The sequence below is a fragment of the Camelina sativa genome, chromosome 19, assembly GCF_030686135.1.
Source record: "Camelina sativa cultivar CO46 ecotype springtype chromosome 19, ASM3068613v1".
Classification (NCBI taxonomy): Eukaryota; Viridiplantae; Streptophyta; class Magnoliopsida; order Brassicales; family Brassicaceae; genus Camelina; species Camelina sativa.
Genome location: NC_141898.1, coordinates 17,440,988 through 17,467,667, shown reverse-complemented (window position 1 = coordinate 17,467,667; position 26,680 = coordinate 17,440,988). Strand labels below are relative to the sequence as shown.

Here is a 26,680-nt window from a genome sequence, read left to right as displayed (position 1 = left end):
ACTTGGAGTTTTGATAAATATTAAGTAGATAAGTTTTGAGTTTTACAATTCCAACTTGAACTTGGAGTTTTGAACCTTTTTAGAACTTGAGAACCATTTTGAACTTGAGAAGTACTTAAATATTGTAATTATCACAAAAATGGGTGACAAAAAGAAAAGACGATATAGCGAGACAGACAAAACTTGGAATGGAGGACAGTTTGATTGATTTTAGAGACTCACTCATTGCACCAATAAGATTAATGAAATACAATAAGCGTTTGTCAACTGTGCAAAAGAGAAATACCAAAAAATTTAACTAAATCTTTCAACGCCTTTTCCTCTTCTTCTGCTTTTGATGCATGTTCTCGTTCTCATCTAAACTATTCTCCATTTGCTGATTTTCGTTCTCATCTAAACTGTTCTCCATTTCCAGATTCTTGTTCTCATCTTGCCGCCTCCTCTTTCTTGAAAGCAGATTCTTCTTCTTTTCTAAACTATTCGGCATTTGCAGATTCCCTTTCTCATCTGAACTATTCTGCATTTGCTGATTCTTGTTCTCATCTAAACTGTTCTGCAGTTGTGGACTCTTCTTCTCATCTAAACTGTTCTCCATTTCCAGATTCTTCTTCTCATCTAAACTGTTCTGCGTTTGTGGATTCTTGCTCTCATCTAAACTTTGCCGCTTCCTCTTTTCTGAATTCTTCTTCTTTTCTAAAGTTCTCTGCATCTTCCGATCCTTCTTCTCATCTAAAAGTTGCTGCAGTTGCAGATTCTTTAGGACACGACTCAACGGAGAAGATTTCAGAGTTCTTATCATGTGGGAGGCTGCGTTGTTTTCAGCTATCTTCTTACGTTGTCTTTTGAAACCTTTGATGCATAAGGTACCTTCTTCAGTTGAAGTCTCAACCATAGCTGTACAAATATATCCCTTCTCAAAGCTCTTAAAACTGAAAAGATTTGAACAAAGTAGCATAATGGTTGTATCTGTTAATATGGCGCATTGAGCCACTCACAGTAAAAACAGTTATACGTGTGAAATATTAGTAAATGCACTCTGCTTCCTGAGATTACAAGACCCTAGAAACAAGACATCTCTAAAGTGAGTAGGACTAATATATACCTGAAAACCGGGTTTGACAAGTTTCTGTCTTTGCAAATCCCAATCAACTTCTCTTTTGCATCTTCATATTCAATGTAATCATTCATAACCATTTCAATGGGCATACTCTCTGACAACGTCTGTAAAGCCGCTCTAGCAGCATTCATCTTTGCGATATTTCCACACTTATTAGGCTTCCCACAAGCTATAAATTTATCATCAAGGTATACCTCACCAATAATGGACCGGCTGCCAATTTTACGATACTTGAACTCGACTCGCTTGCCTTGTTTATATCCCACGCCAAAAAGCGTAAGAATTATATCAGGTTGCTGCCGCAAATCATCAAGTGTTAGTACTGGCTCCAAAAGACTCCCCATTATCTGCAAATTTCATATATATATATATATATTTTTTTTTGTAAGTTGAGAATCATAATATAATAACACAGAATTCGAAAACACAAAAAGCGAGTGAGAACATAACAAACCTCCCAGAATCTTTTAACATCAAGATTCACATCTATATAAACAGCTCCAGCTATAGAATCTACAAGGTCAGTGATTAATTTTGGGGGTTTCACAAATCTGTATGGATCTGGATCATCTTCTTTGCCTAACAACTCTATGAACTTTATAACCTAAGAGATGACACCAAAAGTAGTGAGTATATATCATAAGAAGATATGTTCTCGATCAAAGGGAACATTCACAAGAGATAAAAATGATTTACCTCTCTTTCTGAATCGGGAACACTGTATATAAGGAATTTGTAGATGCCATGTTTGACGATGACACGAGCGAACCTATCGTTACGTGTATTTGCACTTCGCAACAACTCCAATTCGTTAGGTTCGAGCTTAGGGTGAGCGAGGCATATATGATTCATGAGGGCGAGAGAAAGAGCAGGCTTGCCAACAAAGTTAAGCCGCTGAAGTAAAAGTGAATGAGAAATGTTATACGTCAGCGCTTCTCTCAAAAGATTTATGTTCTTGAAACTGTAGTTTAAGATCTTCTCCACAGCTCTCACTGAACCTAAACTTTCATGCATTTGCAGATTACTCATTAGAGAAGATTCCAAGGCTTTTATCATGTAGTAGGCTGAGGAGTTTTCTGCTTCCTTTTTCTTTGATTCTATATCTCCCTTCATCTCAAAGGTACCCTCTATCGTTGGTATCTTAATCTTGGCTGAACAAACAAATCTATGCTTATTTTTTCGCCCATGTTTTTCCTCAAAACTTAAAAAAGTCAAACACAGTAACAAAAATGTTTTAAGTTAATATGGCACGTATATATATAGTTACTGAGAGGCACACAAAGTAAAAAAAAAAAAAAAAAAAAAATACAGCTAAACTCACACTGATCTTACGAGCATCAATGTGTGAATTGTCTACCCTAAATTGTAAGAGTTTAACCATAGATTAGCAAACGTGTTCTCCCTTTTAAGATAATAAGAGTGTAGACTACACATAGATATTAACTTGACTTTGGATCATGGTCCTTTTAAACAGTAATTAGTACTTAGGAAAGAAACATGTAGGGGACAAGATATACCTGAAAATCGGATTGGGCCAGTTATTCATGGCACAAATCTGAGACAACTTCAATTTCGAATCTTTAGGTTTAACCTCATTAACAACCATTTGTTTTATTGGCATTTCATAGGTTAAAGGGTTCACAGAGGTATTGGACAAAGAAGATGATCCAATATGTATTTGGAGCTTTCTAGTAGAGCAAATCTTAAACAACTTGGCTTTCGCATCTACAGGTTCAACATTTGGACTATCATCATCAATAACCATTTGTTCTAAAGAGTTCTCAGAAAAAGGGTTCTCAGAAGCGGTGGGGATAGAAGGTGGTTCAGTCTGTAACTGAAGCTTTTCAGGGGAGCTAATCTCAAACAACTTCCGTTTCACATCTTCATGTGGACTCTTCTCATCAATAACCATTTGTTCTCGTCTCATTTCATCGGTCAAAAGATTCTCGGAGGCGGTTGGTAACGAAGATAATTCAGTGGAGCAAAACTCAAACGACTCCCCTTTCACATATTCGGGTCCAACATCCATTTTTGTTGGTGTAACTTCATAGGTGAAGCTGTTCTCCGAGGCAGTTGGTAAAGAAGATGACTCACTCTGTGATCGGAGCTTTTCCGCGGCGCAAATCTCAAACAACTTCATTTTCACATCTTCAAGTCCAACATGTATCCTATCCTCATACACAACTGTTTCATCTGGTGTCATTTCATAAGGTAAAGGGTGTTTCTCAGAGGTGGTGAACAAAGAAGGTGATCCTCCAGTCTGTAACCTAACCTTTTCAGTGGAGCAAATCTCAAACAACTTCCGTTTCGCATCTTCGATTTCAACGGCAAGTTTATCCTCATCAACAATCTTTTCAATGGGCATAGATACCATCCTACTTAATGCTTCTTTCGCAGCTCCCAGCTTTGCATTATCTATACTAATAGAACGCCGACAACCAAAAAGTTTATCACCAAAATAGACCTCACAAACATTTCTACCGTCCTCATCATCTTTGAAAGACTTGAACTCGATTGGCTTGCCAAGTTTATCAGCCACATGAAAAAGTCTAAGAAATGTTCTTTCAGGTTCAGGGTCCTGCTGCAAACGATCCAGTGTATATATTGGCTCCACAAGTCCCCTGAAGATCTACAAATATTTTTCTCAATCTTTAAATTCAAGAAACGTATAATAATAAAACATAGAACAAAAGGACCAAAGTAGACTTAACATAAAAAAACACGCATACCTCCCAAACTCTTTGCAAATCAAAATCCACATCAATGTATACAGCTCCAGCTAATGACTCTATAAGATCAGCGAGTATCTTCGGAGCTTTCACCGCTCCACCAAACGGAAGTGGTTCATCTTCTTTACTCACTGCTTCTGAGAATTCTTTAATCTTTCAATACATGAGACACCAAACCAAACATGTTCTCAAATCATTCAACATAAAACAAAAAAAAACAAAAAACAGAGGCATTTACTACTGTTAAAGTACCTTTGCATCTATAGAAGGATCAGGATCCTCGAGTATAAGGCATTGGTGGAGATTGTGCTTAACGGCAACACGAGCGAAGGTCTCGTTACTTACACTAGCAGTTCGTATAACACGAAGCTCCTTGGGTTTGAAATTGAGATCAGGGTAAGTGAGGTGGAGGTAATTAGTGAAGGCAAGCTCGAGAACTGAATCGCCGAGGAACTCAAGCCGTTCGAATAAAGTAGATGATTCGACATTACTACACGAGGTTTGTGTTATAGCTTCCTTGAGAAGATTCTTATCCTTGAAACTGTAGTTTAAGATATTCTCCACGGCTTCTACAGATTCCATCTCCGGCCAAAGCTCAAGGCGGCGTCGTAGATCGGAGATATTAATTAGGTCAGTCAGTGACACAACACAAGCGTGTTCGGTTTCTTTGGTTTCATAAAGAAACCATAGTGTTTGGTTTGGTTTAGTTTTGGTTTGACACAAGTTTGGTTTAAATTTGATTTTTGTTCAAGTGAATGCAAAACTGAGGATTAGATTTTACAAATAAACAAATTTTAAATAAGGAAATAAATTTTATAGATCAATCAATTTTAAAATTGTTAATTTTAATATTATATTACAGTTTTTAATTATCATATCTAAACCTTAATCATTTTTATAAACCCAAACCGACTATAATTTTGTTTAGTTGTAAAATCTAAACTTTAACCACTTTTTTATAAACCTAAACCGACATATAATTTTGTTTAATTGTAAAATCTAAACCCTAACCACTCTTTTGTAAATCCAAACCGTCATATAATTTCGTTTAATTGTAAAATATAAATCTTAATCACTCTTTTGTAAACTCAAACCGACATATAATTTTGTTTAATTGTAAAATCTAAATCTTAACCATTCTTTTATAAAATCAAACCGACATAATTTTTAAAATTATAAATTTAAACCCTAATCCTATTTTATAAACTCAAACCGTCATAATTTCTTTAATAAAAGATCTACATAATTTGTTTCCTTAGTTTTTTTGTATTTCTATTTTAATTTTGATTTGTTTTTAAAAATATGATATGACATAGCATATTGTTGTATTCTGATTGGTTAATTAAGAGGGGGTAAATGAGAGTGGTTCACCTCCAAGAATTTTTCTTATAGCAAAGCATCTCCAATCCATTTCTATTTTTCCTCTATAAATAGAGAAAAATATAGAGATCTATTTTAAAAGCAAATTTGTTTCAAATATAGAGGAAAAAATAGTCATCTCTATTTTAGAGGTGATATGTTTCTCTATTTTAATTAGTATATTATACACTGTCCATTTTTAGTTGAACATTTGTTCACTGATAAGTGGATGACCATTTACAGTATTGTTAACAGATATTTACTTATGTTTAATCATATAAAAACATATCAAAACTTATTTCATCAAAAAGTTATGTTTTGGTAAATGGAGATTTGCGTAAACCTTAAACCCTAAGTCTTAAACCCTAAACCTTAAATCATAAACCTAAAATCCTAACCCTAAATACTAAAATCTAAACATAAATGTTGAACTATAAACCATTCAACGAATCTTGAACACATGAATTTTTTTTTTTTTTTTTACATCAAAAATTACGTTCATGTGATTGTTACAACCAAAAAAAAACAATATATTTATGTCGAAATAAATAAAAAATGATATAACCATATTAATTAGTCCATAAAAACTTGACCAACAACTCTCCATGAAACATCGCCGCTAGGGCCATGGAGACACTCACATAATCCTCACTGTATTTTCTATTACAAAATATAAATATACTTGAACAACACCACTCAATGAAATTTACTATTGTTTGCATCAAAACATTTTTGTTTTTATATTTTTGATGAACATTCAAGTATATCCACCAAACTATAACCACATGGATATATATATATAATCAAGATGTTCAAGTTAAAAGGAAAAATATTGTGCTATGGACTCGAGGTTGCAACAAGAGAACCTAAACCGGAAATCATTAATTCTAAACATTAAACCCTAAATCCTAAACATTTAAACCCTAAAACTTTATACCTAAAACTTAAATCTTAAATCATAAATCCTATAACCCTAACCCTAAACACTAAAATCTAAACATAAATTTTGAACTATAAACCATTCAAGGAATCTTGAACACATGAAATCTTTTTTTTTCTTGCATCAAAAAAATATGTTTATGTGACCGTTACAAAAAAAAAAAAAAACAACGTATCCATGTCGGAAAAAAAATAATAACCATAGTAATTAGTCCATAAAAACTTGACCAACAACTATCCATGAAGTTTCGCTACCAGGGCCATGTGTTGATTTCACAAGGATCTTACCATATGGCCATTACGGTGTGGACATACAAAGTAGATGATGATGGTCATCCATGAGAGCAAATGTAGATGGTGAAAAAGTATTGATGAAAGCATACAAAGTAGGGGGAGAAGAGGGTGATCAAGTCCATGTATTATTGGAATTTGCATTATGGATTGCTTATCATGGATTCGGTAATATGGTTTCCATCAACCATCATCATAATTTTGGCCATTACTCTCCTCACTCACATCTAATGCAATCCGTTTTTAGGTTTTTTCCTTCTTAATCTAAATTTTATATGATACAAAGCTTTACTCCAAGCAAAGACGATATAGTTTAATAAGATGTTTAGATTTTACCATTTGCCTCTACTTTTGCTTCATATACACAATTACACACAAAATGGTTTAATAACCCAAAAAAAAAAAGTAAAAAGAAAATCCATTTAAACTTGTCCATATCATTTTTTACAATTTTAGTAAAACAAGGAACACATGAGAAAATACAGAAGGTAACATCTTAAGGCGAGTAAAGAGAAAACCCCATCCTCCTAAAGTATATATCTCTTTCTCCTTATACCAATCCGGTGGTGTTTGCCTTTCTCTACCATGGTGGTTGTGCCGAGGTGGCTTTGATGCGGTATTGTTGTCCATGAAGCAATGTCCACATATTCACGGAACTTTGCTGTCTTCACATCAAACTGAAGATAGTGTTCCTTGGTATCATAAAGTGCTTCATTCTCTTTGCAGATTAACCAATTCGAATCCTTAAAGAAGAGAGGGAAGAGCAAGATCTAGTTCTGCAATAAATCACTGTTTGATGATACGTTTATAGATTAAAATAACGGTGAAGGAGAAGAAACAAGGAAACAGAATTGGGGATTGGGTATGGTGGTGGGGAAAGAAATTGAAATAGAAACTGAATGAGGAAAGAAATGAGAGATCGAGATAATCCTCTCTTTATATGGCAGAGCAAAAGGGAAACAAAGAAGAAAAGTATATGTTGTTTGGTTGATGTTGCTGTTGGAATATTTTATTGTACTTATTTATTTCTTTTTTCCTTTTTCCCTTCTTAAAATATATATATTTGAGTCTGTGAGAAGAATCAGAGAGAGAAAGCTGAGATGAGTTTAGTTTGGTGAGAGAGTAATATGTAGTTTTGGAAGAGAAAAGTATAAAATTAACATAAAGTAGTGTGTGTTGTTAAAGTGGGAGAAAGTAGGTGTTGATGCAAATTCCCCTATTTTAGGTTTAAACCAGATAAGTTTGTTTCTATTTGCTCAATAACAGTTCGAATAAGTTAATAATAATTAAATATAATTTTTGACTTTTTGAGTTTGTTTATAAATTTTCTTTTCTCCCATGAAAATGAAATAATGAAGGTCTTAATTCTATAAATTTATATGTTTAAATGTTTCGTAATATTGATATAGTTATTCATAAAAAAAAGTGTAAGCTATTGAAGACAAGAGTAAGCAGAGCCGAGTAGTTTTGGTTTGGAGATTACCATATCGCTCAGCTGTTTACATGAAACTAATTAGAAAGTCGTATCTTTGGTATTTGCATAATTCCATTATGTGTGAGTTCATATACAAGTACAACACACTTGCAAACTGGATCCACAAAATAACAAGGAAAGAAAAAGTTTTTTTTTTTTATAAATTATCTCTAAACGTTTTTGTTCTCTAAATACATATTGACGATCAGATTACGGCATAAGAGTCTTTGCATATAAACCATTAACGGATTAACCATATATGTTTTCTAAATATATATTGAAGCTGCAAAAACTGCCAAGGTTGAAGCTATATATAACCATTTAGCTATAGAAACCAACATGAGGAAAAAAAAGTTGAAATGATATCAAGTAAAATCTTTAAAAGAGTAGTATCAGAACAGAACATTATGAAGTTGAATTATACAGTAAAACCTCTATAAATTAATAAACACTATAAATTAATAAATTTTGCTAGTTCCAAGTCGGGCCAATATAAAAAATAACAAAATTCGATAAGATAATGAGATAATAATTTTTTGAAATCTCCATGTAAAATATAGTCCCAATAATATTATAAATTAATAATCATGTAAATTTACATACATATATATATATATGCTGAGATAATAAAGTATGTTATTCCCAAACCTCGTATTTATAAAACAATTGTTATGTTGTATCTTCAAACTATAATGATATAAATTACTCTATAACATTTCATAAAAATAGCTAAAACCTTTTAAAGTTTTCAATTTCTAAATATACATCATTTACATTTTGATAGTTTGATAGAATATTAAAATACGGCAATTGATATTTTTATTAATAAATTGGAATTTATGTATGTCATGTGTATAAGTGAATTTATCTATAGTATTTATGATTTAGTGTCAATAATTTTTTCTAAGTATTTCAAATTCAATTTCAATACCATAAAATTTACAACATCCAAAATTTTAATCTTATTTTGCTAAAATTTTCTCAATTCAAAATTTTTAAAAAGTTAAAAATATATCTATAAAATAATATCACTATAAACTAATAAAATGTCTTAGTCACAGCATTATTAATTTATAGAGGTTTTACTGTAATAGGTAAAAATTAAAAAAAGGTAAAAATTATAGGTATATTTTTCTCTCTACCAAATTGACTTGTATCTTGAAGCTTTGATCTTGTGCTACAGTTTGGTATCAGAGCTTCAATATAGAAGCTTTAATACCAACTCATAGGTCCAAATCAATCTTTCAATGTACAAGTTAATAGATAGAAATACTATAGTGATTTATTGTTTTTGTAATCACGTATAATCTTATGAAGATAATCTTTTAGCCAAACTATGTGAAGAACAATTGAAGAAGAAAGAAAAGAGAGATGCCGGCAACCCTAATTACTTTAATTGATGATCATAACATGTTAACATATAGTTGCTAGAATAACCTAATTACATGGGCTACGAAAATGGATTTATGTGCTTCTATTGAACTTGTAATGGGTCACAATCTTGGGCTTTAACAAATTTAATCCATAAACATCCTCCATAAAAAAGAACGGAATTCAAAGATAATTTGGAGAATCTAGTCATATTTTGATTGATAAGGAACGATTCTTACTCCATTTGCTAAAACAGGAATATGGTAAACCTTGTCAACCCTATATAAATACTCTCTCTGTTTCATAATATAAGATGTTTAGAGAATTATTTTTGTTTCCAATTTTCTATACAACTTTTAGATTAATTTATATTTTATATTATGCAGTCTTATGTATGATTGGTTAAACTTTTTAAAAGTAACTATTTCTTAATATGCGTGTTTTAACTAAAACATCCTATAGAGGGAATATTAAAGTTTGGTCATATTTTGTCATAAAAATACCAAACGGTGCCCTTTTTTACCACAAAAATATGGTAGTATACAAACAATAGTGATCTCATAATAAAAACATAAAGCAAAACCACAAACAATCCCAACAAAATGTAAATATTGTAACACATAAATAATGGTAATCCCATTTATTGATAACACAACAACCAAATGAAAAACTAATGTTGGACTTGGATTACCAAATTACCAACGGGGAAGCATAGGCATGATGGTGAACTTCATGGTACCGTTGTTGCAGTGAGCACCTTCATGCTCGCCGCACGAAATGTAGTAAGGCTTCATCTGTTTTAGAACAAACTCAAAGCCATTTCCAGCACCTTGCTTCGGGGACGCAAGCATTTTGCCTTTCTTCACGTCACACTTTTCATAGCTCGATGGGTTCGGAAGCAGGTAGACGCTGTGCGTGAATGGGGCTGGTGGGTTGTATTTAAAAACTGCACTCGCATGATCATATCATTAATATTTTTTTTTGTCAAAACTTACATGCATGAAAAGTTATATACATTCCCTAAAAGATGTGAGATTATGTCGAAAAGAAAAATGGCTCACCAAGTATGTCATTGAGAAAGAATGGAGCAGTCTTAGAAGCCCAGTCGGCGTAATTAAAACCGTAAGTCCACTCTTTGTCTCCACCGACTATGATCTTTCTAGGTCCATTGTAGGTGGCATTAAATGTTTTTGAATGACCTCCATAGCCCCAGCGTGAACCCGAGCTGTAATTGTTGTTAGGATCCATGCCCCAACCCGAGCCGTCAGATCCGGAGTTGTGAGTATTGTTGGGAATCCCACCCCAACCCCAACCCCAGCCTGAACCATTTCTACTAGAGCCCCGACCCCATCCTGACGCTGGGGTTGAACCTGAGCCAATTGAATAGTTGGAGCCATGTCCCCAACCCCAACCCCATCCGGACCTCGAGTTTGAACCTGAACCACTTGAATTGTTTGAGCCACCACCCCAACCCCAGCCAAATCCTCTATTGGCCTCAGCAAATGTGGTGAACAAAGAGGCAACGGTCACTAGGACTAAAACAAGGTTTAAAAAACGAGAATGCACCATCGTTTCTTCTTATGAGTTATTAGTTATTTGATAAGTGATTGTGTTGGTGTTCTTTCGAAAGTTTAGAGATTGGTTATTTATAGGAGGACATATGACAGAGATGGTGCCAAACTGCCGAAAACGTGAGATTTTAGTCACCTTTTTCTTTAAAATATTTGATAACAAAAAGTATTGATTCTTTTTAGCACACAATGTTACATTCATTTACATGAGTGAAAAAAAGTAAGGTACGGCCGTAAATGTTTGAATTATAGCCGATAGTAAAATAGATTTAAAAAGGGAATAGAAGTGAGAAACCAACTAAAATGAGATGATTCTTAAGGAAAAATGCATTGGACTTGTTTAGTGGAAGATCGTTGACTTGTACGTCAATGAATTTTCAATGTGGGAAAAAAACTTCTTTGCATTTCGTTGCTACTTGAGCTAAGTTAACGTTGACGAATCAAAACATAAATTATTACATAAAGTCTTTTTCAGCATTAACTTGTCTTCCTATAGAGTTACGTTTTAGTGACGATAAGATGATTAAACATAAAAGCTCAAAGTATCTGTTGTGAATTGTGATTGAGGACATGTTTGGTCAGAACAAAAATAAACATTCAACTTGCATACAAATTTAAGTTACTTACATTTTAAAATTAAATTAAATTACAAAGATAATTTCAACAAAGCAAACATAAAAAATATTTATATAGTTTTTGAGAAAGTTGGTAATATTCCCATATCTTTTCTCATTTCACTACATGCGAAAAATATACAAATTTATCACAAAAAATATATATAAAAAACAAGAGAGAGGTTTATGGGATATTCTCGAATTAAATTACCAAAAGTTCAATACAAACAACTTCACAGTTCACATACATTCTCACCTTCATATTTCTCTTGAATCTTGATGTATGGAAGATGAGAATTAAGCTCCATTTCAAGAGAATCAGCCTCATCTTCACATTGTAAATAATCAGTTAACCAAACCTTTCACATAAATTCTTAAAGCTTAATCTTATGAAAATTTAAGATTCAAAATTGAGAAGCAGTCCTACTTCATAATCTTAAAACCGGGGTTTTTTTTTAATTACAAATGCAGCTTTTGGTTACTCAATACAACGATACGAATTAGGATTACACGCAAAACGAATATTTTACAAGAGAAAACATAGTGACACATAATGAAGTAAATTTTAAACTTTAAAGCAATATAAAATTTTCATTTGTGTCCTTTGACAAAGTAATTAACGAGGAACTAACTCACTGATTGTAACATTATTCAAAGATGCTATACTACTAGTGTTATTATCTCTTGGCGATGGTTCTCCATATTCCGAGTAAAAACCAGGTTGAGAGGGTGTTGGTAAAGTGAAAGAACTTGCATTGCCATTGTTGGTCTACTCTCTGCATCCTCCTGAACACACAACAAACCTATGTGAATACATTTCATGATTTCATCACTTAGACCTCTTGTTTCTATCAAATTTGGATCCACAATGTTTAACACTTTCCCTTCTCTCCAGTTTTTCCACACCTATACATATAAACACCAAATATGACTTACAATTAAGTCTAAAGTTATAATCCCAAACTCAAAGTCTACAGGCAGAAAATAAAACACTTACGTAGCTGATGAGGAATAATGAGCTTTGTTCTTCTGAAGACCAGTTGTTTCTCTTTCCTGTAATAATCTCAAGGACTAGTACACCGAAGCTAAATACATCGGTTTTTACCGAGAACTTCCCGTTCATTGCATACTCTGGAGCCATGTAACCGCTGCAACAACCATATAATTTATGGTTTGGTTTTACCTTAAAAAAAATTGATAGAACTAAAAGGGTACTTTTTTATTGTGGCAGCTTACTAGGTTCTAACAAAGTGGTAGGCGTCAAAGTTGTTCTTCTCATTAAGCTTTACAAGAATATATATACAATCACAAGAACCCTAAGAGAATATTCTAGACTTGAGTACCAAGACTCTTTACAATAGGAAATATAACATAAGTGTAGATATTTATAGATATTTATACAATAGTCCCTAATATTCCCCCTCAAGTTGGCGCATGAAGATCCCGAATGCCCAACTTGCGTAGAAGTAAGAAAATTGCGGACCGCCAAGAGACGTAGTGAAAATATCAGCAAGCTGGTGGGAAGTGTGTATCTTGAAGGTCGCAATAAGCCCAGCCTTGATTGCATCACGTACAAAATGACAATCAGCTTCAATGTGCTTAGTACGCTCATGGAAAACAGGGTTTGCGGCAATATGTAGAGCAGCTTGATTATCACAGACAAGTGATATAGGAGTATCATGTCGAACCCCAAAGCAGGATAGAAGTTCACGTTCCCACTTCAATTCACCTGTTGTGTAACGCATCACCCGATACTCCGCTTCAATAGAAGAGATTGAAACCGTCTTCTGCTTCTTTGTTTTCCACGCAATAGGAGACCCACCTAGAAGTATAACATAGCCAGACAACGAGCGACGAGTAAGAGGACAAGTCTGGTAATCAGCATCACAATAGGCAGAGAGTGTAAGATCAGTATTAGCAGTCAACAAAATCCCTTGTCCAGGACAGCCTTTAAGATAATGAACCACCCGAAGTGCTGCTTCCCAATGTTTGACCTGCGGTTGCTTGAGAAACTGTGCAAGAATATGAATAACATAAGTAAGATTAGGACGTGTAACCGTGAGATACACTAAGCGTCCAACAAGACGACGATATCGCCCTGGATCAGCATAAGGACCTTCTTCAATGACTTGCAACCAATGATTCTCTTCGATTGGAGTCGCAAATGGCCGGGAGGCTAACAATCCACATTCGTCAATAATATCCAAAGTATATTTGCGTTGAGACAAATAGATACCCTGTGGAGATCTTGCAACCTCGATACCCAGAAAGTATTTGAGATGACCCAAATCTTTCATTTTAAAACATTCACTCAAATACTCCTTAAACTAAGAAATAGTTCTTGAATCATTGCCACCAATCAACAGATCATCAACATAGACCAAAACGTATAGCCTCATATCTCCACGTTCTAAGTAAAATAATGAGTAATCAGGATATGTCTGAACAAAACCATACTCGAGTAAAGCATTTGTTAGTTTGGCAAACCAACAACGCGGTGCCTGGCGCAATCCGTACAAAGACTTGTGAAGGCGTAAAACTTTATTTGGACCCGATCCTCGATAACCTGGAGGTAATGTCATGTAGACCTCTTCCTCTAAGTCACCATGAAGAAATGCATTGTGAACATCCATTTGATGCACCTCCCAATTCTTTGCAGCCACCACTTTAAGAAACATTCGAATCGTAGTCATCTTGGCAACAGGAGCAAAAGTTTCTTCATAATCTTTCCCTGCAATTTGTCGATCCCCTCGAATAACCAGACGTACTTTATAGCGTTCGATAGAACCATCAGAACGATGCTTAATTGTGTAAACCGAACGACACCCAAGTGCTTTCTTTCCCGGGGGAAGATCGGTTTCATACCATGTATTAAGCAATTCAAGAGCATCAACCTCAAAACCCATTGCCTCGCACCAAACATTTATTTGAACAGTTTCAGCGTATGTCTTTGGTGCCACTGCAGCAGTAACTGCCGCAAGAAAATCCCTGTACTTATCCGAGAAACGATTACATGGAACATAATTCGAAATCAGATAGAGGATCGTACCTGGAGAGGAAGATGCTGAAGTGGGAGTGCGTGGTGAGGGGTCAGTTATACATTGCGTTGTGTTCATGATATAGTCATTCAACTTCACTGGAGGTTGCTTACGACATTTGCCAATTCTCAATTCTGGTTGAACATCAGAAACCAACACAGGTTGGTTAATCTCCCCCTGAGATCGATCATTCTCCCTCGTAGATCGATCATTCTCCTCCTGAGATTGATCAGTCTCCCCCTTAGATCGATCAGTCTCTGTAGCCAATTGTAAAGTTGGAACCAAGGGTGGAATGACCGATCGGGGTGTGAGATCGGTCGGTCCATCATCTTCTGTACTTTTATCAACAAGCAACGAATCCTGCGGATTGGTCGATCTGACATGAGGATTGATCAATCCTTCCTTGTCAAAACTCACAAAATCATCTTCACGCACCTCCTCTGTCACTGTGGCATGTGACGGAGCTGTAGGTGAGTCTCTAGATACTTCAAATGGAAATACATGTTCATGGAAGATAACGTCGCGAGATACAAAATATTCTTCCTTCTCGATATCAAAGACTTGCCATCCTTTCTGACCATACAGATACCCCACAAACACACACTTGCGACCCCGTTCTCCAAACTTATCCTTATCACGTGACTTGTTATGAGCAAAACATAAGCATCCAAACACCTTGAGACGATCAAACAGAGGTGCCGATCCATATAGTAATTCATAAGGTGTTTTCCCATGAAGGATAGTAGATGGCGTTTGATTGATCAAGTGAGCAGCCGTCATAACACATTCTCCCCAAAATCGAATTGGTAAGCTTACTTGAAACATGAGAGATCGAGACACTTTCAAGATATGACGGTGCTTGCGCTCGACACGTCCATTTTGCTGAGGCGTATAAACACAAGATGTTTGGTGAAGAATTCCTTCATGCTCAAAAAATCCCCTTAAGCACATAAATTCAGATCCATTGTCACTCCACACAACACGGACCTTTTTGTCAAATTGTCTAGCAACCATCGCACAAAATTTCTTAATGGAATCGACCACTTCTCATTTTTCGTGAAGAAGATAAATCCAAACAGCTCGGGAGAAGTCATCCATGATAGTAAGGAAATATGCAGCGCCCGAAGAAGAAAGAGTACGATAAGGGCCCCAAACATCACAATGAATCAAATCAAATAACTCGGCAGCTTTATTAGAACTTTCATGAAAACAATCACGAGTTTGTTTAGCTCGAAAACATACGTCACAAATAACTTCTGACTTTGCAGTTTTTCCAACATCAACAGACCCCGACAAAAAAGTTACAACCCTACTAGATGGATGTCCTAAACGGTGATGCCATAAGTCTCTTGCTCCTGAACTGGATGCTGCCTGAGCTTGAGTCCTCATAACACCACGCAAAACATAGACCCCTCCGCACTCTTCACCGCTAATCAGCATCTTCGAAGTACGGTCCTGCAACACACATAAATCTTCAGTAAACGTCATTGAACCCTTTGTCAATTTAAGTAACTTAGCAACAGATATCAAAGAGCATTGCAATTGTGGAGAGTATAAAACTCCCCGAAGCCACAAATCTCCCCTTAAACAAATATCCCCTTGTTTAACAGCAATTGCTCTATCACCATCTGGTAATCCAATCGAGCATGGATATATATCACAAACATTGCTCAAAAGTTCCAACTTCCATGTCATGTGGTGAGAAGCTCTTGTGTCGATAATAAAATCTACATTATCTCTCTTACCGGTCAGTTTGTCAACAGAATCTTGCTTAGTTGTGTTGACAAATTGTCGAACTGCACTCCACTGGTCATCCGTCAATTGTGGGAAAGCACTCCGATCAAGCTCCACTTTCATCGTCCCAACATGAGCTGCTTGAACAGCATTCGACTGTGGTGCTTGTGTGGCATTCGCACGACCTCCATTGCCTCTTCCGCGGTCAGAACCTCCAAACGCTCCACCACCACGACCAAACCTCCCACGAGCACCACCTCCTCTACCACGGACACCAAATTCACGCCCTCTCTCTCCCCACCATTCGGGATAACCTTTCAACTGGAAACAATCGGTTGATGCATGCCCATACTTCCCACAATGAGTGCATGTTACATCTTTTTCACGAAAAGGTTCACGGTAAGTACGACTACCATGTGGTCCAGCGGCCACCGAGAACCCGACAACATATGCGGTGCTTGTCTCCCTATTTCATATCACCTTTTGTTGTCTCTCCTCCCGGATGATACGTTGATAAACTTGAGAAAGCTTAGGTAGAGGGTCTAAGATCGTAATTGTAGAACGTACTGTTCCAAAGCGAGCATCATCCAAGCCGTTGAGAAACGTGTTAGGTCTCTCTTCATCTCGATCTTCTTCCAGTTGAGCAGCCAATTCCCCACATGTACACGTCCGAATTGGTTTATATATTGCCAATTCATCCCACATCTTTTTGAGCTTCCCAAAATATACAATTACGGTATCCCCTCCTTGTCGACAATTTGCCAAGGCTGCCCGAATTTCACCTATCCGTGGTCCGTTTCCTGCAGAAAACTGCAGTTTCAAGTCATCCCAAATAACCTTTGCTTCATCAACCATGGAAACAGAGGTTCTAAACGTGGGTTCAATAGTATTCATGAGCCACACCACCACCATTGAGTTTACGACCTCCCATTGCTCTATCTCCTCTTCCGTCAACGGCTTGGTGAAAGAGCCATCGATGAATCCCAACTTTCTCTTCGTCCGCAAGGCGTTCCGCACATGCTTGGACCAATCTTCATAGTTCTCTCCCCTTAGTTGCACTGTGGTGATTAGATTCCCCGGTCCGTCAGATGGATGAAGGTACATCGGTGAGAGTGTAGCCTTATCCACCGCCGTGTTTTGTCCCCCACTTGCACCGCCTTTCGCGAGTGCGATTTGTTTGTCACCATCTTCTCCCGTCGTCATTGTTTCTTCCTCTTTCTTCTCTTCTCTCTCTTTTTTTTTTCAAATCCGCTCTGATACCATAACAAAGTGGTAGGCGTCAAAGTTGTTCTTCTCATTAAGCTTTACAAGAATATATATACAATCACAAGAACCCTAAGAGAATATTCTAGACTTGAGTACCAAGACTCTTTACAATAGGAAATATAACATAAGTGTAGATATTAATAGATATTTATACAATAGTCCCTAATAGGTTCCTGCAACTTTGCTTGTAATCCCAGTCTGAATTGTTTGGTCCGTATCAAACAACTTCGCCAGTCCAAAATCCGCGATTTTTGGATTCATTGCATCGTCCAGTAGAACATTGCTGGCTTTAAGATCTCTATGAATGATTTTGAAACGAGAATCTTCATGGAGATATAGAAGACCTCTAGCAACACCTGAGATTATCTTATAACGTGTTTCCCACTTCAAGAACGTACTCCTATTAGAATCTGAGAAAGAAAACGATTAATTTGGACCATTCATCAGATAGAGATGGTTGTGTTAGGGTTTAGGGTTTTAAGGTACCAAATATGAAATGGTCAAGACTTGTGTTCTTGAAGAACTCATAGATGAGGAGTCGCTCTTCTCCATCTGAGCAGAAACCTAAAATCCTAACCAGATTACGATGTTGAAGTTTCGCAACCAGGGAGACTTCGTTTTTGAACTCAGTGTCGCCTTGTCCTGATTTCATTGACAATCTTTTCACAGCTACCTCTTCCTCAGAATCAAGAACACCCTAGTGATAGTTCAAAGATATTGAATCATCAATAAGTGTAACAAAGATCATAAACATTACGAAACAATCAAATCTAATCACCTTATAAACTGCACCAAAGCCACCTTCTCCAAGCTGATTATTAGGAGAGAAGTCAGTAGTTGCTACTCTTATAGTATCAAAGTCAAGTTGCAGTAATTGTGCATCTCTAATCTTATTGTCTTCAACATCTTTGCCTGATCCAAAAGCATATAAACCCAAAAGTATGTTTAAAGTTAAACTCTTGAGAAAATAATTCAACCTAAAGATTTAACTCGGAACTAAAAAAAATTCACCTTCAAGTCTCTTTTCTTCCTTTCTTCTTCTATTCCTTGTCAATAAGAAGTAAAGACAGACTAAGATTATGGCAAAACAAACAATGGAGCCAACTGTTGCGATTATAATTTTTGATTTGTCTTCACCTACCAAATCAAATAAAATTGTTAAGGAAGTAAAAGTTAGAAGTAAACAAGAAAATAATTGTATATTACAATGGTTAAAGTCAGTTTCTATAGATATATATATGTATATATATATAAGCAGCTAATGCATGGTTCTTTGTATTTTGTTTTGTTATTGTATACTAGATTATGAACCACGGTACGTGTGGGTTTATTTGATATATTTTGATGAAAATTATATATAACTGATGACGGTAATAAAATATTATTTTATAAAAAATTTAAATTAGTATTAAGGAAAAAAATTAAATTTCAGATACACATTTTTAAAAAAATATAAAAATTAGTTATGTTATAAAATCAAATCTGATAAAAAAATCATGAATTTAACTCGACGTCGAGGCGAGGCGAATCAAACTGATGACCTCACATATCCTAAACAATTTTTATACATGGTGAAACTAAATACTTGAAATTCAACAGATCATAAAAGCGGAACAATTTTATCATCATGAATTTAACTCGTTTTCATATTTAATTGATTGCTATGACCTATGTTTTCGTGTTTTTTATTCCATGTTTTCCTATTCTTCATGTTTTTTCTTGTCATTTTTATTGTCAAATTTTGGGGTAATTGACATCGTTACTTTTACCGTCTGGTTCTTTGTTATACTCTTTTTATTCTTCTTCCTCGTCAACTTCTTCACATTCTTCCACTGAAAAACATTTTTTTTAGACTACCACACAACTTGTTAACCCATCAAACTCCAAGAACAAAATCATTTCTTTTCTCATAAAAATAAAAAATAAGATAAAAATAAAAAATTAATGAAAGAATATCAACTCATCTATAAAATCATACACAAAAATATATTTTACAGCTCATAAGAAATAAAAAGCACAAACGTAGATAAATAAGATAATTTATGTATTACATCAATATTTATAATATTTTAAATTTTTAAAAGGTTTCGAAATATAAAATTTGAACCTTTTAAAAAGTTTCAATATTATAACTTTTAAAAGTTTCAATATTTATAATATTTAAACTTTTAAAAATTTGAAATATTCTAATATATTTTTTGAAAGTTTTTAATGTTTTAGTTTGATCAAATAAAAAACTGGATCAAACCGAATAAAACTATTAAACTGGGACGCCTGATAAATCAAGATTTCCTGCTCATTCGTTGTTGAAAGCATATTAATCTTATTTATAATGGTTCTGAACCATTGTCTAAAACTTTTCAAGCCGATGTGGGATATTGAATATAGTTCTTTTATTTCCATAAATTTAAAATTTTCCTTTTTCTAAAAAATTTTGGAAATTTAAAAAATGTTAATGAATGACATGTCAAATCCTGATAGGATGTTTAAAATAATTCTTAATATCGAAAATTCTGGAAATTTTAAACAATGTTAATTAGTGAGATGTCTAATCTCTATTGGTGGTTTAAAATCTTATGTGGACAGCTTAAGAAGCTTATAACTCCTACTTTTTATTAGTATAGATTACAAAGATTACTAATCCCAATACACATAGATATCTTTCTACAAGTAACTTAAAAGCAGAGTACTCTGTTTTATTTTTTTGGTAAAACGAATTACCTGGTGGTTGTGGTTCTGTTGATGAATCAGACTCATACTCGGACTCGAGACGGAAGAATCTCAAGTTACTCTCTATCTGAAAATTACAGCTGGGACAAAACCACCTTATCCCAACTCTCCCCTTTGTGGCCTTCCGAAAACCAAAAAGGAGACAGTCGTTGCAATCTTTCTCAGACAAATCCGGTGTGCACTGCGTAGCAGCAAAGAGTCTTGTGCATACTTCCTCTTAGAGCCACCTGATGCAGCAACTTGTCTGAGTCGGTTAAGTAACTCGCTCTGCAGCCGAATAAACTCGTTTCTATCCCCCGTGGCATTGTTCGGGTTCGGTGATTCCAAAACAGGCAACGTCCTGAGTTTCCCAAGAATGGGTTTGTCTGAATAACGAAACATACATTTCGTGGCTCGCAAGTAACCTTCTCTATGTTGGGAACAGTAGGATGTGGTTAGATTCACTGCGGCTTGGGCGATACAGTTACGGCAATCTACTCGAAAGAGTACTCTATTGCAAAGTCCGATGGCCTCGACTCGTTCTTGATCCGAGTCTCTTCCGCTGGAGAGATTGTAGAACCCATAATTGTTGGGAGTGAGAGAGTGGATGGAAGAAACCTAACGGTTGAGATTCTTGGAGAAGGCGGAATCAGCAAAGTTGCTTTGAGGGGATATATCATATCAACTATTTATGGTAGCATGTGACAACTTCAACAGTATCTAAAGAAAAGTTATGTGATGTTGAAAGAAATTATAAACAGAAAATTTGCTTAAAAAATTCCTCCTAGGTTTTGTCGCAAGGACACGATTGAAAATATTAGTGAGTGTGTACTCGCGTTTATGAATTATCTAATCATGATCATGTGAGATGGTATTTATATGCTCGATATAACCATTTCATGATTCTCATTAATATATCTTAACTATATCTGATAAAATTTTGCCGCGGACATAGCGATATCATCTGGTCACATGAACTTCATAAAATTAGTTGGGTGCAATGTTTTTAAACCCAGACAAAACCGGCCGGTCGGACCGGTCTAACCGCAACCCGGCAGATATTCCGGTTCGGATTACCTCTAAAACCCGGATAAATAAAAACCCATAAAAAACCAGAAAAACCCGCTAAAAACCCATGAACCGGTGGTTGAACCAGCGGATCGGTATCAAATTAATTTTTTTTTATCACATTTCAAACTCAAATCAAATTAAAAATAAATGTTGTTATTTATAAAAAAAACCACTTAGTTATTTTATCTAATCATTTAAAAATTTAATTTTAGCTGTTTAGTACTTAATTATGTATGTTTTGTTCATATATTTATAGAAAAATAGATGTTATATTCATAAAATGTAAACAACCCAATTAACAAATTGACCCGTGGTTAAGCCGATCCGACCGGTTGACTCAGTGATCCGAAAGACTTTTAGTTCACCTTCCGGTCCGGTTTTAAAAAAAATTGGTTGGGTATTGTCTTGAGTGGTCATTTCCAATTATCGTTTATTGTGGTGAAAACAGTATTCTCGAATAGATCTTGAAGTGATAGTGTTGTATAAAATGAGAACTAGGACAACTGAAGAGACTACAACAGTTGCCTTCGCAAAACCCTTCGTTTATATTGGTTGAAAATTGTGTTTCAATTCAACAAGGGGAAACATTGGTCAAGCTTGATTCGGGATGTTGTTAGAAATTTAACCTTACTATTATGTTACATATTACAAAAAAATGCCATTACATTTTAATTAATTTAATAATTTTGAAATTATTCAATAAAATTATTTAACAGATTTCATTTATTGTTTTAGAGATAGTAAGAAACATTAACAAGCTATTTAGAACAACTATAAACTTAACTTTATTTATAAACTAAGATTAAGTACTTGCATTCCTTAATCGTTTAACAATAAAATATATATTTTAAAACTAAGATACAATATTACTTCTATTTTAAAAATATAAAATATTATATCTAATTTATTAAATATAACATCTTATTGAAATCTAACAAATCACAAATGTTAGTTTTATTCAATATAATATATACAACTAAAAAAATTCAAAAAGTTAAAACGAAATTTTTAAACACGACCACTTCAATACGGGGTTTGTTTTATTTTATGGATTTTACCATATTTATATAATTTACGGTTTTGAACATTGTATCATGTAAAGGGTTGATATCAAAGTATATATGAAACTAAATAAATTAAATATGAAAAATTATAAAAACTATTGAGTAAATCAAATAAAACTTCTACTACTATTTTATAACTAACAAATTACAGTAAAATTTACGCAAATATTTAACTATCTAGCTAGTTAGTATTACATGGACTAACAGTCGTCAAAGAACTATTTTTGTGATGTACAATTTTTTATAAGTAATACAAATACATAAATAATTTAAAACGTTTGGCTACGGATCGAATCTCAACGGATTACTAAGGTGCCGCTACGTCAACATACTAATGATTTATAGTAGCTAAACAAATTCTACAGAAAATTCATGTCACTTTTTGTAACCCTTTCCATATTATGTTTTCTATATTTTATGAGCATTGATTTTGTTTTTTAGATGGATTATTTTTTCAAGATTCTTTTTCATAAGTTTCCCAAAAAATGTGACCATTACAATGTCTTTATTTTAGATCAAAACTTTAAAGTTGAGTTGGATAATTAATCTTTTATTTTTCTTTAAGTGAAATTTTATAATATATCTTTATAGTATATGTTTCTTAGAAACTAATGTTTCACTTCAATGTTATTTTTCTGTTTAGAATTTTATAAATACAATTACATAAATTATAAGCTTACTTCTTTTCTAAAACTCAATAACCCATTCTAAATTTTGGAATATGATCATTTTAGGGTTGAAATTTGCATAATAACATTAAATGATTATTTTTTATTTATGTTACTTAATTCATTTTTATATAGTTATTATTTTTATTATATACTAAACAAATTTATATTATTGTTTTTATTATTTATAAATTTACTTAATTCGTTTTTTATTTATTTTTTACTATTATTAATATATAAATAATAAATATGCAATGAATAAATATTTTAAATAGTATTTTTAATACAAAAAGAAATATATAACGTTACTTAGGTAGATGTTTATGTGGAGAAAGGACAAGAGAGAAAAGTTAACTTTATATATAGAGATTAGGAAAAAAAATTGAAAATGGAATTACTAACTTTTTTTTTAAGCACTATATTATTTTTTGGTGAGCTAACTAATTTTCTCATAAATCAACATATTTAAATATAAAAGATTGAAATACACAATAGTAATTATAATTCAAAATGGCTTTTAAAAGAACAATATAAATGTATATATATATCTACATATTTTTGGTAGAATATATATATATATATATATATATATATATATAATCAAACTTGGTAGATCCTAAGAGCTAGATATACTAAATATACACAAGATTTTTTAAATATATATAAGCTGTATAATCAATTGCAAATGCATAACATAATTGAGAAGAGCTGAAAGAGATTCGTGGCGAAGCAAAATAACGAAATTCATCGCCGCTCCGCTTTGTTATGTAAGAGATCTTTAACTTTCTTTAGCTTCTATCACTCTCTTATGTAAGGTTTCATTTTGATGAAATTAAATTAGGAATCTAGTTAAGTGGATTTGATTAGTGTGTTAAGTGTTTTGTGATGATGTGTTTGGGATGCAATATATACTTTCAATTGAGAGGTGACGTTTGAGTCACCAGAGATGGAATTTGTCTCTATGACTTCAATAGACTGTCTTCCGGATGATCTTCTTGTCAAAATCTTGTCCTTCCTTCCCACAAAACAAGCTGCTTCAACTTCTCTTTTGTCCAAGAGGTGGAGGACTCTATTTGCTTTCAGTCATAATCTTGACTGTGACGATTCCAGATATTTCCACCCCGAGAAGAGTAAACGGAAGAGTTTCAGGCATTTTTTGTATAGAACATTGGATTCGCAAGGCGGTAACCATATAAAGAAGTTCTCACTAAATTTTAATGAAAGACTGTGTATGTGTAAACAAAAGGATTTGAGAGGAGGACATGGCAGGCTTGTTATTGACCGCCGGATATGTAACGCCCTAGAAAAAGGTGTCTCTGAGCTTCATCTACGCTTCGAAAATATGGTGCGGCGGGACAGTGATCTCCCAACCAAAGTGTTCACTAGCACAACACTGGTTAAGCTTTCATTAGGAAAACAACTACTCATCCCAAGTTTTCCTTCGGATACATATCTTTCAGCACTAAAGATTCTCTTTCTTGATTTCGTTTCGTTTACGGGTGATCAATTCTCTGGTGTGTTTCTTGCTGCTTGCCCTGCACTTGAGGACTTAACCATACTTCAAGACAATTACTCACAAGGAGAGGTCAGATCGAGCAAAACCATTAAGAGACTCTCGGTTACCTATAAGCGCGATGTTAAGTTTCATTCCTTGAGCATTAATTCACTTGACATACCAAGTCTTGTGGACCTCTACTACTCTGATTATGCTCGGCTTAAGCCTCTACATTGTAATTTGGATTCACTTTCCAAAGCTACACTGGACCTTACTGTTGCAAGAGATTACAATACATATAAGCTGGTTTACGGGGATGTGACGCCTCTTATTAGTGGGATACGCAACGTCAAGACCCTGCACTTGACCACTTCTGCTGTCCGGGTGTGTTTTGGTATTGTATGATCTCATCATCTTTTGGTTAGAAACAGGGAAAATATTCTTTGTGCGTATATTTCAGGTGATTACAGTGTGCTGCAAACGTGGACTACCAGTGTTCAACAACCTCCTTGAGTTAGTGCTTTTGGGTGAAAAAAAAGGTTTGAGAGTGCTTTTGCCACTTCTGCTTGAGCGTTCTCCAAACCTAAAAACTTTAGTTCTCTCGGTATGAAGCCAACCCTAAACAAATCGATCTTTACATATATGACTGCTGCATGACATTAAAAGTAGTCTCTCTCATCTTGATGCTTTAGGGTCTGCATCGTTACACATTTAAAGGAAATCAGTTTTTAGGAATTCACATTCCCCCCCCAATAACCAAATAAAGATGGTGAGTATCAAGGAGCATCAAGGAAATGCAAACGAGCTGCAACACATTAACCATTTCTTACTCAAAATGAAAAGCCTTAATGTTGTGAAAGTCTATGTTGTACCTACATTGCAACTCACGAAGGATCTGTTGAAACTTTCATACAAGATCAAGATATTTAAACGAGACACGGTATTAGGTACAACCGTTGAAGTGTCCAAACCCAAGCCCAGACTTAAGGAGTTTCTAATTAGGTTTTTGGTGCTTTTCTCTTTTGGATTAGGTTGTTTTTGGTATTTTTTTTTTTTTTTTACATAGGTTTTAACCATTGGTACACAGCCGAAAACAAAAATAGTTATTGTATTGTAGATAAAAAAAAATTCAATTTATTTGGTTTCTAAATTTCCAATTATTTAATTTTGTATCTTATTAAATGTATAAATCGTGATGACCTAGTTAACACTTCTTTACCTAAATCTCTTTCTCCCAATTCTTTCTATTGCCAAAGAAGACCTTAAAGTTGGCAGCATTTTTCAACTCTTCACACTTGCCATATCTCTCATTTTAAAGATTGCTTGACACATATGTATACTCATATCTAGAAAATCAAAAAGATATTCAATTAGAGAGGAAAAACAATATGAACGTTCGATAGCAAAAGGAAACAAAAATTATCAAATGAATATCTTTTCAAAACTGTATAACAAATTTATACTTTTATTCTTATAGATAGATCACTGTAGATTGCAAAATTATCTCATGGATTGATGGATAAAATTATTTAACCATTTTACTTAATGTATTAGATCAGTCTATGATTCTTATCAATCCAACTCATTGGAGTTGGGTTGGATTATAGACCCATATAACTATAACATAAGCAATTAGTTTATCTTTCTTTCATTTATCACCAATTTTTTTCATAAATTTGGATTCTACTGCATAAATTCAAATATCTTGTTTATGTCTTTTGTTGACTAAATGAGTGGCCAAGTAAAAGTTTAGTTTCATTTGTATTTGATTTTTTTTGTTCATTCGTTGAATTTAAGCTATTCCCAAAGGGATTAATAACAGTATAAGATTCAACAGTTTAGAAAATAAACAAAGAGATAAAAAAAAAACTAAAGATGGCAAACAGTTTTGGGATTGTCTTCTTGCTTTTGCTGGCTCTCTTGGCCTCTTGGCGCATAAACTGTGTTTTTGCTTCTCCTTGGCTGGAGTTACACCCATTGCGTATCAACGGTCTCTATCTATACTTGTTTCCCCGCCTTTTTTTTTCTTTTTTTCTTTTTCAGTTTCACTTTCTCATTAATGTGTATATGTATATATTTGAAAACAAATAAACAAAACATGAAAAGTTGAATCTTAAATTTAAGAAGTTTCAAAGAAATTATAATTTCCTTATCGGTTTTTATTATTATT

The 26,680-nt window shown here is 34.1% G+C and overlaps 3 protein-coding genes and 2 pseudogenes across 5 annotated transcripts; 1 reads left to right on the top strand and 4 right to left on the bottom strand.

Annotated features, from left to right (window-relative positions):
• Positions 1-204: 204 nt before the first annotated feature.
• Positions 205-4,561, bottom strand: LOC104766896 (ribonuclease 3-like protein 3). 3 transcript variants are annotated; one of them, XR_015591508.1, is made up of 8 exons: positions 4,099-4,561; positions 3,847-3,999; positions 2,635-3,746; positions 2,439-2,475; positions 1,814-2,318; positions 1,572-1,721; positions 1,103-1,464; positions 205-929 (listed from the first exon to the last, which is right to left on the bottom strand). XR_015591508.1 is itself a non-coding variant. In XM_010490874.3 (7 exons), exons 1-7 carry the CDS (start codon positions 4,426-4,428, stop codon positions 308-310), a joined length of 3,234 nt encoding a protein of 1,077 aa, XP_010489176.2. In that variant the 5' UTR covers positions 4,429-4,546; the 3' UTR covers positions 205-307. The 3 variants fall into 3 exon arrangements, 1 of the variants encoding a protein (XP_010489176.2); XR_015591509.1 differs by lacking the exon at positions 2,439-2,475 and having other exon boundaries at positions 1,814-2,268; positions 4,099-4,536; XM_010490874.3 differs by lacking the exon at positions 2,439-2,475 and having other exon boundaries at positions 4,099-4,546.
• A 5,187-nt stretch (positions 4,562-9,748) lies between these two features.
• On the bottom strand, positions 9,749-10,901 carry LOC104766897 (uncharacterized). The gene is made up of 2 exons (XM_010490875.2): positions 10,342-10,901; positions 9,749-10,226 (listed from the first exon to the last, which is right to left on the bottom strand). The coding sequence occupies exons 1-2, from the start codon at positions 10,847-10,849 to the stop codon at positions 9,976-9,978; spliced, it is 759 nt and encodes a 252-aa protein (XP_010489177.1). The 5' UTR covers positions 10,850-10,901; the 3' UTR covers positions 9,749-9,975.
• A 1,180-nt stretch (positions 10,902-12,081) lies between these two features.
• Positions 12,082-18,288, bottom strand: LOC104768079 (cysteine-rich receptor-like protein kinase 44; annotated as a pseudogene).
• LOC147920717 (cysteine-rich receptor-like protein kinase 41) lies at positions 18,201-21,113 on the bottom strand (annotated as a pseudogene).
• Positions 21,114-23,702: 2,589 nt separating this feature from the next.
• Positions 23,703-25,692, top strand: LOC104768080 (putative F-box protein At3g44060). The gene is made up of 3 exons (XM_087503345.1): positions 23,703-24,894; positions 24,971-25,114; positions 25,203-25,692. Exons 1-3 carry the CDS (start codon positions 23,962-23,964, stop codon positions 25,272-25,274), a joined length of 1,149 nt encoding a protein of 382 aa, XP_087359471.1. The 5' UTR covers positions 23,703-23,961; the 3' UTR covers positions 25,275-25,692.
• The last annotated feature ends 988 nt before the right edge of the window (positions 25,693-26,680 follow it).

Bases quoted from the DNA above. Each gene is read 5' to 3' on its own strand.
- LOC104766897 (XM_010490875.2), bottom strand. From the start codon at position 10,849: ATGGTGCATTCTCGTTTTTTAAACCTTGTTTTAGTCCTAGTGACCGTT. The intron at 10,227-10,341 runs GTGAGCCATTTT...ATGCGAGTGCAG, and splicing joins CTTTCTCAATGACATACTTG to TTTTTAAATACAACCCACCA.
- LOC104766896 (XM_010490874.3), bottom strand. From the start codon at position 4,428: ATGGAATCTGTAGAAGCCGTGGAGAATATCTTAAACTACAGTTTCAAG. The intron at 4,000-4,098 runs GTACTTTAACAG...ATGTATTGAAAG, and splicing joins ATCCTTCTATAGATGCAAAG to ATTAAAGAATTCTCAGAAGC. The intron at 1,722-1,813 runs GTAAATCATTTT...GTCATCTCTTAG, and splicing joins TTCCCGATTCAGAAAGAGAG to GTTATAAAGTTCATAGAGTT.
- LOC104768080 (XM_087503345.1), top strand. From the start codon at position 23,962: ATGGAATTTGTCTCTATGACTTCAATAGACTGTCTTCCGGATGATCTT. The intron at 24,895-24,970 runs GTGTGTTTTGGT...CGTATATTTCAG, and splicing joins TGACCACTTCTGCTGTCCGG to GTGATTACAGTGTGCTGCAA. The intron at 25,115-25,202 runs GTATGAAGCCAA...TTGATGCTTTAG, and splicing joins TAAAAACTTTAGTTCTCTCG to GGTCTGCATCGTTACACATT.